The sequence below is a fragment of the Triticum dicoccoides genome, chromosome 5B (genome assembly GCF_002162155.2).
Source record: "Triticum dicoccoides isolate Atlit2015 ecotype Zavitan chromosome 5B, WEW_v2.0, whole genome shotgun sequence".
Lineage (NCBI taxonomy): Eukaryota > Viridiplantae > Streptophyta > Magnoliopsida > Poales > Poaceae > Triticum > Triticum dicoccoides.
Window position 1 is genome coordinate 716,064,348 of NC_041389.1, and position 14,505 is coordinate 716,078,852.

A 14,505-nucleotide genomic window follows, 5' to 3' on the forward strand; every position below is an offset into this window, starting at 1 on the left:
ATCTACGTGGACAGCTTATTCATCTCATCCTCTCTATCGGTCGGCTTATTCATCGCATCCTATCTCGATCTGCAGGATACAAGCAGAAGAAGGCAGGCTTTGGGCTCGGACGACGCGACGCGGTGGGAGAAGGAAGGCGGGCCTGCTGTACTACACGGACGACTACACCCACCTATACCTGGCCATGGGCAGCTCGGCCCGGACGGCACGACCCGGCCTGAAAATCCTGTGGCGGGCTGAGCTCGAGCGTGCCATTGGGCCGAGCTCGAGCCTGAAAATCGAGCCCGATGACCAAATCAGGCCGGGCTCGGGCTTGCGCAAAACAGGATTTTAGCCGTAGCTGGGCTGGGCCGACCAGGCTTTTCCAGACTCAGGCCTGGGTATCCAGCACGGGCTTTTTTGGGCCCGGCCCGAAGCCCGACCCGGCCCGGCCCGAGGTATGCCAAGGTATACACCCACCCGCGCCACGGACGGACGGACACGGCCTCTCTCACGGTCTCACCTGTCTCACGGTCTACCCTTCCCCACCGCGTGCCGGCTCTCTCTCCTCCCCTCCCATATCTCGCGCGACCTAGCTGGAACGCCGCCCCCCTCCCCCTCCCCCGGTGGACGGCGGCTCGGCGCCACCCCCCGCTCGTCGGAGGTACGCCTTCCCCTCCTCCCCTCACGATTCCGCCCTCCGCAATTCCGTCGGAGGCGCGTCCGCGCCCGCTTTTGCTTTCCGCTCTGGGTCAAACTGGTGCGCTGGATCTGAGCTGCCGCCCCCAATCCGGGTGCAAATCGAATCGGGGGATGTGGCCCGCCCGCCGTCTGGTGATTGCCGGGACGCTCCCCGCAGGTCGGGTGGGAATCGGGCCGTGGGTGGGAGCTAGGAATTTGGTTGGCCGGTCTGTTTGCTTGCTCGGGGAGTTGCGGAGGGGCGTGGTCTTGGCCTTCTTTCTCTTGCGTTACCCCTAAAAACTGTTCCCTTAACTTTACTCTTCTTTCATAGAATTTCATTCATCAGTATCTAAAGTTATTGTTTGGTGGTCAGTTTGATTTTAGGTGAATATAAAGGAGGGCTGAAATGGCTGAAAATTGGGTAGAAGAAGGCTCAAAAAATACTTCTGCTCCGACGTCGCCCCCTAGTTGTCAAACCTCTTCGACAAGAAGATCAAGGCAACGGTACAATAGTACATTACTGCTTCATGCCATCGTTATCTATTTGCACTTTTAGCTAGCTAGACGAGTTAGCCGATACCACAAAGTAGCAGATTAGTTTCATTGAGAGCAGCAAGTGTCAATTCACCAGCTAAAAGAAGTTGCATGTTCTAGACCAACGTGTATGTTCAGTTCTGTAACTTCTGATTGTATGTACAACCCTCGTTAACCAATGTTGCATGAATGTGCAATATTTGACGTAGGAAATGAGGAGAGTCTACCGAGTTTGATTGTAACTTCAGAGTTTTGTTTGTTTTTATGTTTTTAAAATGATTTTAGCTTTGCTGCTAAATCAGGGACAATTAATATGGATCCGACGGAGTAGCAATTATTGTTATTAGACAACCACTATGAAATAATGTTTGTAGAATGTAACTTGTATCTTATTCTGACCCTAAGGCTAGCACAATAAGGGCTGGCATGGTGCCAGGCTGCTGACTCCACTGAATTTAAAATAAAATTCTCCACCAGAAAAAAGGCTGCTGACCCTACATGCCTGCTGTGTCAAATGATCTGCTGTCCACTATCCTCTTCGACATGAATTGCTGTTAGTGAGTTTGGGGCTAGTGTCACGAGCTATGGCATTAGCATTTATGCTTAACAAAGTTTAGGACAATACTGGGCCTGAATGTCACCAGAGCAAAGCTTGGTTCTGTGACCTAGGAACTTACACATTTGCTTATGTCCCGACTCATGAAAATAATCCCTGCCGGGCATCTATCCTTTTGGAGAAGTGATTTAGTTGCTAATGCCAACCTGTGATTTTACCTCCGACATTGTTAATGATTCGATATGCCTGCTATAGAGTGATCATGATGCTATCCTACATGGCACCAGCTCTTAGTGCCTCAAATGGTGCTACTATTTCTTGCTCTGTAACCAATTCTGTGAAAAAAAACTCCTGCATGAGACCATTTTCTGAATATTGTTGCAAGAAGTTCAGTAGTGGTATTGTATTAACATTGTCAGTTTGTCACTTATTGAATATAACCTTTGCCTTGTCCATTATTATCAGAAACATATTTCATCTATTAAGTCATCGAGAGGTGTCTCCTCGAACAAAACACCAAGCTAAAAGGCATTGGAATAAGCCTCCGACTTGCGGCGCTGGTTACAGTGAGTTAAGATATTCAGCTACAGATGCTAAACATGATCTATTTTCGTGGTAAGGAAGCTCTCTTTTCACCAAGAAATGTTTCTGTTGACTCCTGGGTTGCGAATGTTATACTTCCGGTTTGACGTTTTTCGTCCACTGGCTAAGATTTTTGAACTTACTGTGCACAGGGCAGAATCACAGTCCCTGCATCGTTGGTCTGCAAAGTATTGCCCTCTTATGCCACCACCTAGGTCAACTATTGCAGCCGCATTCAGTTCAGATGGGAAAACACTTGCATCAACACAGTAAGTTAATTTACTAGCTGAATATATGAACTAAACATAGTATGAGAACTGACTATCTCTTTTCTCCAGTGGTGACCATACTGTTAAAATAATTGACTGCCAAACAGGGAAATGTTTGAAAGTGTTGGGTGGACATCGGCGCACACCTTGGGTGGTACGTTTTTTCTGACACTGGAACAATTTGTGCATTTGAACAGGGAGTAAGCTATTGAATATATGGCTCTAATAACGATGTGATGCATTGTTTTTAATCATTCGACCAAGCAGCATCAGTTTCTCTTTTTTTTTTGCCTGTCTAAATAAAATATGAAAATGGAGTTTAATAATTTACAGTTCTGTTTATTGCTAGCCAATATTATAGCACAAGTGTGTTTACGAAGCTACTGTTCTATTGCAGGTTAGATACCATCCCTTGCATTCTGATATACTTGCTAGCGGGAGTTTGGATCATGAAGTCCGTCTTTGGGATGCTAATACCTCAGATTGTATTGGATCTCAGGATTTCCGTAATATCCTTTAAACAGTCTCTAGCTCCATTCATCATTGTTAGCTTCTGTCTATTGGCATTTCTGAAGCAACACTAATTTTGTATTATGTTCCTTTGGCAGAGAGGCCAATTGCATCCATTGCGTTTCATGCAAGGGGGGAGATTCTGGCAGTTGCATCAGGTCACAAAGTACGACTCCCAGTGTTAAACTCATAGCAAAATATTCTTTATGTAATTATTCTATGAACAGTTGAAATAACTTGCACCTAATTTATGTGTCAGTTGTTCATATGGAACTACAATAGGCGAGGGGAGTCTTCTGCCCCGACCATTATATTAAGAACCCGCCGTTCGTTGAGAGCTGTGCATTTCCACCCTCATGGTGCTCCATATCTTCTTACGGCAGAGGTAGAAAATGTAGAATATGAATATCCTTTGTACTTCATTATGCGTTCCTGTTATATATTTTTTGTTTACTCATATGTACCTTGAATTTCAGGTTAACAATCTTGACTCCGCAGACTCACAGCTGACCCATGCAACGTCTACTGGCTATTCGAACTATCCCTCAGCTTTGTTTTTTGCAAACATCAACTCTAGAGGCCATCCACATCTTGAGTCTAATATGTCATCACCTTGCCTAATTTGGCCTGCATTCCTCAGGGATGATGGAAGTCTATATATTCCTCGAAATGACTTGGCTAGTGGTTCAACCAATGTGCAGCAGAGTTCATCATCTTTAGCTCAAAATGTATTGGCGTCAGATGCTGAAAACCAGCAGTCTGACCAGTCTGTAACCCCTATGGATGTATGTCCAGGGGAACCATCTGCGTCTAGTGATGTTCAAATGCCTTCCACGAGCAACAGCCTGCCACTTCCGGCAATAGCCAGGCCTTCAGGATCTGCTGTTGATCGTATGCCAGTGAATTCATTCACCACTAGTGGGTTAGATGTTCAAATGTTTCTAAGAAATTCAGAGGGTGGAAATCACCATCACGATCTCTTCAGTGACTCGCGTAGCTGGGAGCTGCCTTTTTTGCATGGTTGGTTGATGGCCCAAAGTCAGACAGGTTTGCACCCTGCATTTCTGAACAATACTGTCCTTAAAATCCTGCCTCTTGGTGGTGTTATTGTGATTAACTTTACTAGGGAATCACAACGCATGAATTGTTCAACATCCAGGTGCTTCTTCATCGATACCGATTCCCGCTGGCAGTACTAGAGGATCAAATCGACACTACGCCTCACGCCCTCATGCTTTGGCCTCTGTACCAGGGGTTGGGAATTCACTTCTGGGTCCACAAATCGATGAAGCTGAGGCTCGTGCTGCGTCCTTAGGTGTTGGATCAGAACTTGCTACCTCACTGTTTTCTGCCGGCGCTGCTGAATTACCTTGTACAGTGAAGCTTAGAGTATGGCGGCATGATATCAAGAATCCATGTGTTGCATTAGAAACCAAGGCATGCTGCTTGACAATCTCTCATGCCGTTCTTTGCAGGTGATCCCTTGTGCTTTGGTTACTTTTTCTCTCTTTCCTGTACAACACAAGTTGTTGTTAGTCTCTTCATATTATTTACCAATGCCTTCACTGTTGTGTATACAAAAGATGGATCTATGCTCCTTTCTTACCTCATTTCTTAACTTGCTTAGTAATGTTACTAAATAGTTCCAAGTAGAATGCATATGTGGTAGATTTGCCTAACGGGGATTGTGCTTTTATGTTTGACTGAGTTGGGACTTCTGCACTTATAAGTTATTAATTGTTGCAGTGAAATGGGTGCCCATTTCTCCCCTTGTGGACGATTTCTGGTGGCTTGTGTTGCATGTTTGCTGCCTCAAACAGAAGGTGACCAGGGTAGCCAATTACCTGTGCAGTATGAGTCTACAGGAGCTGGAACATCACCAACTCGTCACCCACTTCCCTCCCACGGAGTGATTTATGAGCTTCGGGTTTATTCTCTTGAGGAGGCAACGTAATTTTCTCACTGTTGACTGTTTATTACTGTAGTTTGTTCTTTATCAGTCTATTAGGTTACTGTTTTGTAAATGGTATCCTTTAAAGTTGTGAATGTGTTTCTTGCAGATTTGGAGAAATTCTCACGTCCAGAGCAATAAGAGCGGCTCATTGTTTAACTTCCATTCAGGTTATTGTGTTCACTTTTGTTTGTGTGTGTGTTTGCATCAATTTTTCTTTTTTATGCTTGGAAAATAACTTGTGGTTTGTGTTTCAAGTATCATGATGCAAGTGAGCCTCTTTGGTGTGGCCGCATTGACCACGTTAGTGTAATGCAGGTTTAGAGGGTGCGCACTTGCCGCATAACCACGTGGGCAAAGCAGGCTAAAATTCAAAGCCACATATTAGTTATGTCCGTTTCTCAAAGACACAAACAGGAATCCTTGTCGAAGTATAACAAGAAATACAGAACAATTGAACACAGCACAAGCAGACTGCCCTCTTCTTTAATTCCAAATACTTCACCCATTTCTAGTGTGACTTCTTACTCCCGTTCTTGGTTCTGCACCCAGCAAAGCAAAGAGCAAATCAAACAAAATTAACTGACATAACCGCGAAAGCACAAAGTATTTCAGTACATGTGACACACATTGATGATTTAATACGTATGGTTTATTCTTCTCCTTTTGGTGAATAGAGCAGTAGTCATAACAAATGGATTTGGTCAGGTATTATGTTAAGATATGTGCTTCTTTTTTACATTCCCATGGTACTAATCACTACGAAAGCACAGAGCTGATAACATGGTCCCACTAAAGCAATATCTGAACTTTTTTCATTTGGAAGCTCCCTCCCACCTGCGTCAGGGCATATGCAATTAGAATAACCTCTGTTAAATGAGAACACATGTGTGCAGTGTACTGCCATGCAGTGTGTGTCCAGGATCTGTGGGAGTCCCAGCTGTTGACCCCAAAATTACAGAAATTACCAATCTCGTTATTAATTCCAGTATTGGAGATTTTTGGCGGACTTTTTTTTTGCATGGTCTTCTGCATTGCAGACCCATCCCTGAGACATATCAGCCTGCAGTTATGCAATTCTCAGAGTTTAATCTGAGCCTAATGTCTTTTCTTTGATGCAGTTTTCGCCTACTTCAGAGCACATACTGTTGGCATATGGACGTCGTCATAGCTCGTTGCTCAGGAGCATTGTTATGGATGCGGAGACGACTGGAATTCCTGTATATACTATCTTAGAGGTGCGTGCGGTGCTCACCCCATAGCATAGGTTGCACATCATAACGATAGGCTGGCTATACTTTTTTTGAGGCAATATCCTGTCTATGCTGGCATTGCAGTTACATATATCTTTTCTATACCTGGGGTTCAAAACCATTTGCTTATTACAGTTGATAACTCTCTATGTCCTGCTATGATGAAATGCCATTGTTCTTTCCATCAATTTAGGTTTACAGAGTTTCGGACATGGAGCTGGTAAGAGTTCTTCCTAGTGCTGAAGATGAAGTCAATGTTGCATGCTTTCATCCTTCCCCTGGAGGTGGTCTTGTTTATGGGACTAAGGTGAATCTACAACTAGCTCATCAACAAAGGTGATGTATTATTTTCATTGCTGACGCTTCCACTGGTTTTGAACTATATAGGAAGGGAAGCTCAGGATCCTACAACACAATGGCGCAGACGCTGCAAGCATGGGACTGAATTGCTTCATCGAGGAAAGTATGCTTGAGGTAGCAAGCTCCCTTCCAAACAGCCTGTTCATCTATGATTATGTCTCTTGTTTGCGTTTTCCCCTGTGTCAGTCTGCATAAGGCTCAAGCATATTTTTGTGTGGGGGCATGTTAAGGAGGTTGTAGAAACCTGCATGGAGGTGTTTGTTCTGAGCATATCTGCATATGAGTTGTTTGTCTTTGATCTATATATATGCGCTCTTTTCAGAGCTGAGCGAAGACAGAATATGGTCTTCTGTATCTTGCCAGAGCGTTGACCAAGTGTCGTGTGAATTTATTGTTTACATCTCTAGTGTCATTTACCTGCTTCACTTGTGTAACTGCCAGGATGCTCTTCGGTCGCTTTTATTTGTTTTGTTTAGCGTGATATAACACTAACACTGTTATACCTTGCAGGTTCAGAGGTATGCGTTGGAAGGCTGAATGATCATTTGCGTCATGAGCTTATATGTGTACCTTCCCTGGTAATTACTGCTTGCCAACATCTCATTTGACACTTGTTTGAGCTGTGGTAGTTGCATTCCTGGTCCCAGAGATTATCCTGTTGACCTCTTGGATTTGATATTTAATTGTTTACTAGTGTTTTTTTTGTTGCATTCAAAGTCTACAATGAAAGCTTGCTTTAAAGTTTTATTTGGCATTGGAGTCTACTATGAAGTTTTTGATATTTAGTTGTTTGCTAGTTTTTTTTTTTTTTTGGCATTGGAGTCCTGCTTTCCGAGTGGCTTTGCTGATACTTATATATGACTGAAAAAATGATTGTCCCAGCAGGAACTTTTGTCTACAAGCTCCGTTTTTGTTTAGGAGAGCCTCATGGACTAAATCACAAGATATCATGAGGGGCCTCCGACTAAATCTTTCGAGCGGCAGATGATTCTCCACGAGTTTGTTCAAGTGCAATGTACTGATCTATTGCTGGTTTCCAGAGAATGCTGTGGGCCGACTCTAATCGTGCATCGTTTTGCAACTTTTAACTCAGGTCTGTGCACAGGCGGTGTGAAGATGTAAATTTGGCATGGTCATGGTCATCGTTGCTGTCAAGTTCACACGACCCTGTAATTATAAAACTGTACATGTAATCTCCAATCAGCTTAAAACAACCGCTGTTGTATTTTAGAAAGCTCGCAATCCTAATCCTCAAGTTTCTTTTACGTGGGAAATGTTTGTACTATTTCTGTCCTGACCAATGCCAGTGACTTGCATTAACAAATCTTTGTATTGTGTCAACGTTATTTGGTTCCCTTTTCCGCTTGCATAAATTTTCCTTGGAAGTTTACTAGCCTTGTTCTCTTGGCTTCAATAAGCCATTACTTTGACCTTGTTCTCTTGGCTTTGCCTTTGGGCTAGTTCTCTTTGCCTCCTTGGAAAGAATCAACATTTCACTCGCTGTAAATGAGGAACAAGCAATGAGGAACTAACATTTCACTCGCTGTAAATGAGAAGCAATATTTTTTGAGACAATTTTTTGGTGATTGCTTGTTAACCAAGGCACTGTTCAAAATATTTTTTAGAGGCAAAGTTTCAAAATATGTGCAGCATTGAAGCAGGTCTACGTTTTCTGCAACATCGTCAACTAAAAGTTAATAATGTTAAATGTATCCTATGGAATGATGATGAAAGCTCAAGAAATATCTCCACACGGCAAACTTTTGTAGAGTCCCAAACACATCTTATATAAAGTTCAAGAAATATCTACAAACGGCAAACTTTTCCAGAGTCGCAAACACATCTTACATAAAAGTTCAAGAAATATGTCCACGAGGTAAACTTTTCCATGTCCCAAACAAATCCTATATACTCCATCACTAACTTATTTATCTCCAAACGAGCATATGTAAGAGTTTGGACCTGGTTCAGTGCTCGTTTGGACTTATATAGGATGTGTTTGGGACTTGGAAAAGTTTGGACCTAGTTCAGTGCTCATTTGGACCTATATAGTTTTTGTCTACAATAACATATCCTCATTTTTCAAGTCCAAACTGAACTAGTCAATATAATGCTCATTTGGACCTATATAGCTAACAACAACAGATCCAAACGAGCACTAAACTAGTTGCTAGTTATTTTCCACACAAAGAATACATTATCACACTTCAACAGGGCTTTCGGGAAGAGAACCCTTACTCGTTCACTATGGCATGGCTGATGCTTTCGGGAAGAGAACCCTTACCCATTCACTATTTTGGTTCTACATCCACGACATGACCTCCCTGTCAACATTGTCGGTGGCTCCCTCATGGTCCATCTCACACCGCCACCATGCCACTATTGCAACCCTTCACTCACATAGTCAATTATATATGTTCATGCAAACTATCATTGATGTGTGTGCCATAGTGGATCTTTTCTCCCGTTACAGCGCACAGACATATATGCTAATGGTCTTCTATTCTCCGCCATTGCCATTGGCTTCGTTAGGTAGAAGTGGCCCTTGCCTCTGAAGGTCGCACGGGGACTCGGGGAGACCTTGCCATGGACGCACGGAGTGGCGGCGGCAATGAACATCTTTTAAAAATATATAAAGTACAGTCAGAAAATGAAACAGATTAAAAAAAGATTTACAAAGTGGAAGAAAAAAAGTTAGAAATAAAATAATAACCAAAAAACCCAAAAGAAACCGCATAGAGCCAGAGAAAAAAAAACACATCCGACAGCAAAAAAGAGAAATAATAGAAAATAAAAATCAGAATGAAACCAGCAGAACAAACCAAAACACCAGAGCATTTCGGTCCAAAACCGTCAATATAGATGTGGTACATTTTGAAAAACAAGGTGAACATTTTTTCAATAATGTTTAACATTTTAACTATATGGTGAAGATTTTTAAACATTATTGACGGTAGTTGGACATTTATTGCATACATTACTAGTTGGACATCCAAAACGTACTAGTTGGACATTTATTGCATACATTACTTATATTTTTAAATAAAGTTCAGTTGTTTTTAATGCACTATGAGCATATTTTTGATATACCATGAACATATTTTTAAGCGAGCGACCTTTAGAAAAAAAATACATGAAGATTTTCAAAATGAGTGAACACTTTTTAATGAATTAATGACTATATTACTTATCAATGTGTGCCAACTTTAACACAATGTTGAATTTTCTATTATTAAATGGATAATATATTGGTTACATATAAATATTATATAAAATCTTTTTGTGCATATCTAACAAAACAATTAGTGTATTTTTACCATAAAAATCGAGAAAAATATAAGCATAATAAAACAAAAAATATAATAAGAAAAGAGAAAAAATGAAACTGCACTACTTGGGTCAGCCTATGATGGGTGCATGAGAGTTACCCGAGTTTTTGTTTTTGAGTCACAAGAGTTCTTTTTAGCGTATTGAGTCACAAGAGGTGCCCCAGTGTATAACAGCTTCCAACTGGTTTTCGGATTATTTTCTGCATTTTTCGGATTATTTTCTGCATTTTTAGCCCAGAGTTCGTTTACAGGTTTTTCATAGTCATGTGTTAAGCAATGTTTGTCGTGTATTAAAAGTATTTACCATATAATTTTTGATATTTTTTCATATTGCTATTAAAAAATGCTTTTCTGAACTAAATTTGTTCATCATGCATTAAAAAATGTGAGTATAATTAAAAGAATTATTCATACATTTAGAAATTATTAATGTATTATTGAAAAGTGTTTGTGTATTGTTGCAAACAAATTTATAACAAGGAAATGAGTAATAAATAAACAAGAATATGAAGACAGAGAAATAAAAAGTAAACAAAAACACAAAAAAAATTCAACCGAAAAAACAGCATAGAAATTATGCTGAAATGGACTTGAATAAAGGAATAAAATAGAAAATAAATAATAAAATAGAGAAATAAAATATAGCAGAAACATAAAGAAATATCAATAGAAAAACTCAAAATAAACTTCACAAAAAATGCTATAATAAATAAATAAGATACATACAAATAAAACAAAAATAAATATATAGCAAAAAATTACAAAAGAAATTACGCTAAAACACGCTGAAACCGCTCCCCGAAAACCCAAGAATCCCAAATGGAAACTCAGAGCTGAAAAGAACTCGCACGAAACCAAGTCTCCGCGTCTGCTACTTAGCCACTAGACCATGTGGAGGCGGCATAGGGAAGCACGACGAGATATTGCCTGTGCAGGTACTTGCGGGTTGTGCAATTAGATTTAGTTGGTTTATATATTTAGCGAACGTGTGTATAAGCAGGAGTGATAAAAATGATTGGGATAAACTCAGCGCGCGATTCGCCTATATAGAGGTAGGTCACAACTTAGGCTCTGTTTAGAGCATATTGTTTGCAGTGCCATTTAGGTTCGGTCTAACTCCACCACTCTTCCTTAACTCTTCCTTAGCAGAACCCTAACCCACTCCCCTCTCTTGAGCCCTACTTCTTAACTGAATTAAGACCCACCCTTGAGTCCTACTCCTCAACTTGGTTAATCCTCCACAACCTCGGGAGCGAGTGCCGCACAACCCAAGCCGTGAGTGCCAAACACAACGCATTTGAAGAAAAGCATGTGCATGCGGTTATAACATACTAAACCGCGGTTGCTGGCTGCCTCGTCCTCCAGACCTCCACCACTTGCTTCATGTCTTTAGCTCAAGGAGAAGCTGCGGCGTTCATTTCTTTTTAATTTATATCAGGAGGTGGTGGCTGGACTTTTTTCTCTCTGTTCTCTTTAGTTTTTATTTATTTTTCGTGACTACAGTCTTGTGTAAAATAACATTCCTATGACGTCAAATTATCAGCAGGGGTAATATGTTGTTCTATTGAACTAAAACAATGTACTAAAATAATCTACTCAACCTGGTTCGTGTTTCTCGCTCAGGTGGATTGTCATCATGTTTTCGTGTTTGTCAGTCGGGTGAATCTATGTCGTTGTATTTTATAATCTTTATTTAATTTATTAATTTCTTTAAAAAGCATATTTTCATTTTTGACTTTATTTTATTTGTTTATAATTCATTAACTTCTTAAAACGTATTTGCTATGTCTCATCTATATGAAATTTTGGTAATGTATCGTTTAAATTTTTGACTGTTCGACCTGTTTGCTTTAAATATCATGCAAATCTTGATTGCTTGTTGTTTTATTGCGCACATCCCATGTCGCGCTGTTAATCTGGTGTCCACTTGTCAGCCTGTTCGTGCGTGTGTCTTTTGTTCTTTAATATGTGTCACGATTTGTGGGTAACTTATCCCTAACCATTCACATGTCTAGTTCTATATGCACCCTGGCACACAACTTGTTCTCTCAACTTTGGCCCAGTTGCATGTCCACCCTCGATGTGCAACTTGCACTGATCTAACCCATGCAACTGCACACTGATCTAGTTTTTGCATGTCCACCCCTACATTCAATTTGCCACCCCTCCCGACCTCGACCTAGTTGCATGCCCATCATCGATGCACAATGGCGTGTCCCGGAGCAGCTGTATGCCAACCCTCGGCATGCAACTTTCGTTCAATCTGCTGTTGCCATTCGGATTTGCTATAAATCTTACCATCTAGATGAAATTTAACTACGTCTCATTTAACTCCCTCATCGTTCGATCTTTTGTTTTTTGTGTGTGTGCGAGCACTTGTTTTCACGTCGCTGGCCGCGTCTAGCGTCGTTGTTGTCGCTTCGGCTCGTTACGTTTTCTTGCGCGTGTTTTTTATTGGTATGTTATCTTGCACTCGGGCTTGGGCCTGTTTTCGTTTTTCATGTGTGTTTTCCCGTTGGGCTATTGCTTTGCGTGGAAGACCCTAAACCCTAACCCTAACCCTAAACCCTTAGCGATAAAAGGAGGCGCATCGGCGTGTCCCTTTGCATTCTTCTCTCTCTATGTGTGTGTCTCTTCTCACTACATAGCATTTCTCATCTATTTGCTAGCGACAAAAATCATTTCGGACATGTAATTGGATGCCGAATTGCATGTCCACCATTAACTTCTAAGTGAGCATGTTTCTTTTTTGGGCCAGTTGCAAGTGCCCCCTCGACTCACAACTGGCCCATGTACCTGGAGCTCAGCACGAAGATCGTGGACATCTCTGATGAGGACAATGAGTATGATAGTGTACGGTAGTTAATCTACGTAGTACGTAGATCATTCCTTTGAATGCTTTATATGGTTTAAAGCTTGACCTATAAGATATATGGATGTAGAGAAAAAAATTGAGGGTTGCCTGGTCAATGGCCGTGGATGCGCCCGGACGATTCTGCGGGCATTTGAGGGCCCATATTTGCTATGTCTTATTGCAGATGCTCTAATGGTGTTTCTAATAAAAATGCCTCAAAATCATGTATAAGTAGTCTTCCATTTTTGTACTTTCTTTCTTTTCACACCCTAAAAACATTGTCATATAAGGAACACCGAAAAAAGAATGAAAAGAAAGATTGTTTATAATGAGGCGTTTTGGAGAAAATGCCACAAAAGTGAACTACACTAATACAGAAAAACACAGAAATACCACTTATGGCGCATTTTTTGTGTCTTCACCTAAAAAAATCCATTTGCATCATGGCATTTTGGAGAAACGTCTCCAAGAATAACTCGTCTATCTACAATGATCTAGAAAAACTAGCATCGACACTAAAACATTCACGATGAAGGTAGTTTTCCCTAGTTTAAAAAAATAAGGTGCAATACGTATTTATTTTGTCTCTTTTGAACAAATGAAATTTACAATAAATACGAGCGCTCTTTCCCCTCCCGCTCCTTGACCTAGGCGACATTCGGCGGTGGCGCGTATGATCCACCATATTCTCCGGCAAATATGGGGCGCACTCTCACTCATTATGTCACTCTAGTGATGGGAGGGGCGAGGACCCTAGGGCTTCGGTTTTTTCATGGTAGGGTTTGTCTCCATTCGGCGGTAGCGAGACCATGGTGTTGCCGTCTACATGCAATAAGATCTCCCCGCACTAATGCAGAACCGGTCTTTAGTGCCGGTTCGTAACGGCCTTTAGTGCCGGTTCTCCAACCGGGAACCGGCACTAAAAAGTGGGGACTAAAGGTCCCCCCCTTTAGTACCGGTTCGTCACGAACCGGCGCTAAAGTGCGAACACGTGGCACGAGCCAGGCCCGGGTGCGCGTAGGGCTTTAGTACCGGTTGGTAACACCAACCGGTACTAAATGTTTGGGTTTTTTTATTTTTGTTTTAGTTTTGTGTTTTCAATTTAATTTAGTGATTGTTTTACATTATAATGAGTTGTTAAATCATTAGGTGAAAGTACCGCGGATTAGTTTCGACTGGAGGATCTAGCTAGCTATATATAGCTAAGTGATCAAGTATATATAAATTAGTATATCGACTGGAGGATTTAGTGATTGTTTTGACAAATGTTTCCTACAAGCAGTGGTAGTTACCACCACTTGCGTTTTGTATGTTGTATGTAGTATCTGTCAAAACCGAGAGTATGTACGTGCAGTATGTAGTATATAACAATGATTAGGTAGTATATATATACTAATTTTTAGGTAGTATGTACCATTTTTTGAGTATGCTCTTTTTTACGTACAAATATGTACGTATTTTACAAATATAACAAAAACTATGGGCTCATATGCAATTTTTTCATGTAACTTGCTTTGAAATATCTTAGATATAGTATATGAACATATTTAAAATAATAAAATTGTATATATAGTACCATATGGTAGTATATGAGACATGTGGGGTAACTATCACCGGGTGGTAGGATGGATTTTCCCTATATATATA

At 41.1% G+C, this 14,505-nt stretch overlaps 1 protein-coding gene across 3 annotated transcripts; it reads left to right on the forward strand.

Moving 5' to 3' along the window:
- The first annotated feature begins 497 nt into the window (after positions 1-497).
- Positions 498-8,044, forward strand: LOC119312918. 3 transcript variants are annotated; one of them, XR_005151478.1, is made up of 18 exons: positions 498-643; positions 1,034-1,164; positions 2,216-2,365; positions 2,485-2,601; positions 2,671-2,755; positions 2,999-3,107; positions 3,210-3,277; positions 3,371-3,496; positions 3,588-4,158; positions 4,271-4,586; positions 4,858-5,061; positions 5,172-5,232; positions 6,184-6,300; positions 6,509-6,622; positions 6,703-6,789; positions 7,186-7,253; positions 7,561-7,690; positions 7,769-8,044. XR_005151478.1 is itself a non-coding variant. In XM_037588704.1 (17 exons), the coding sequence occupies exons 2-16, from the start codon at positions 1,067-1,069 to the stop codon at positions 7,210-7,212; spliced, it is 2,250 nt and encodes a 749-aa protein (XP_037444601.1). In that variant the 5' UTR covers positions 498-643; positions 1,034-1,066; the 3' UTR covers positions 7,213-7,253; positions 7,558-8,044. The 3 variants fall into 3 exon arrangements, 2 of the variants coding, with proteins under 2 accessions (XP_037444601.1, XP_037444600.1); XM_037588704.1 differs by having other exon boundaries at positions 7,558-8,044; XM_037588703.1 differs by having other exon boundaries at positions 7,561-8,044.
- Positions 8,045-14,505: the final 6,461 nt, after the last annotated feature.

Coding starts and splice junctions, on each gene's coding strand:
- LOC119312918 (XM_037588704.1), top strand. CDS start 1,067: ATGGCTGAAAATTGGGTAGAAGAAGGCTCAAAAAATACTTCTGCTCCG. Junction 4,159..4,270: donor GATGGCCCAAAGTCAGACAG/GTTTGCACCCTG, acceptor TTCAACATCCAG/GTGCTTCTTCATCGATACCG. Junction 5,062..5,171: donor TATTCTCTTGAGGAGGCAAC/GTAATTTTCTCA, acceptor TGTTTCTTGCAG/ATTTGGAGAAATTCTCACGT.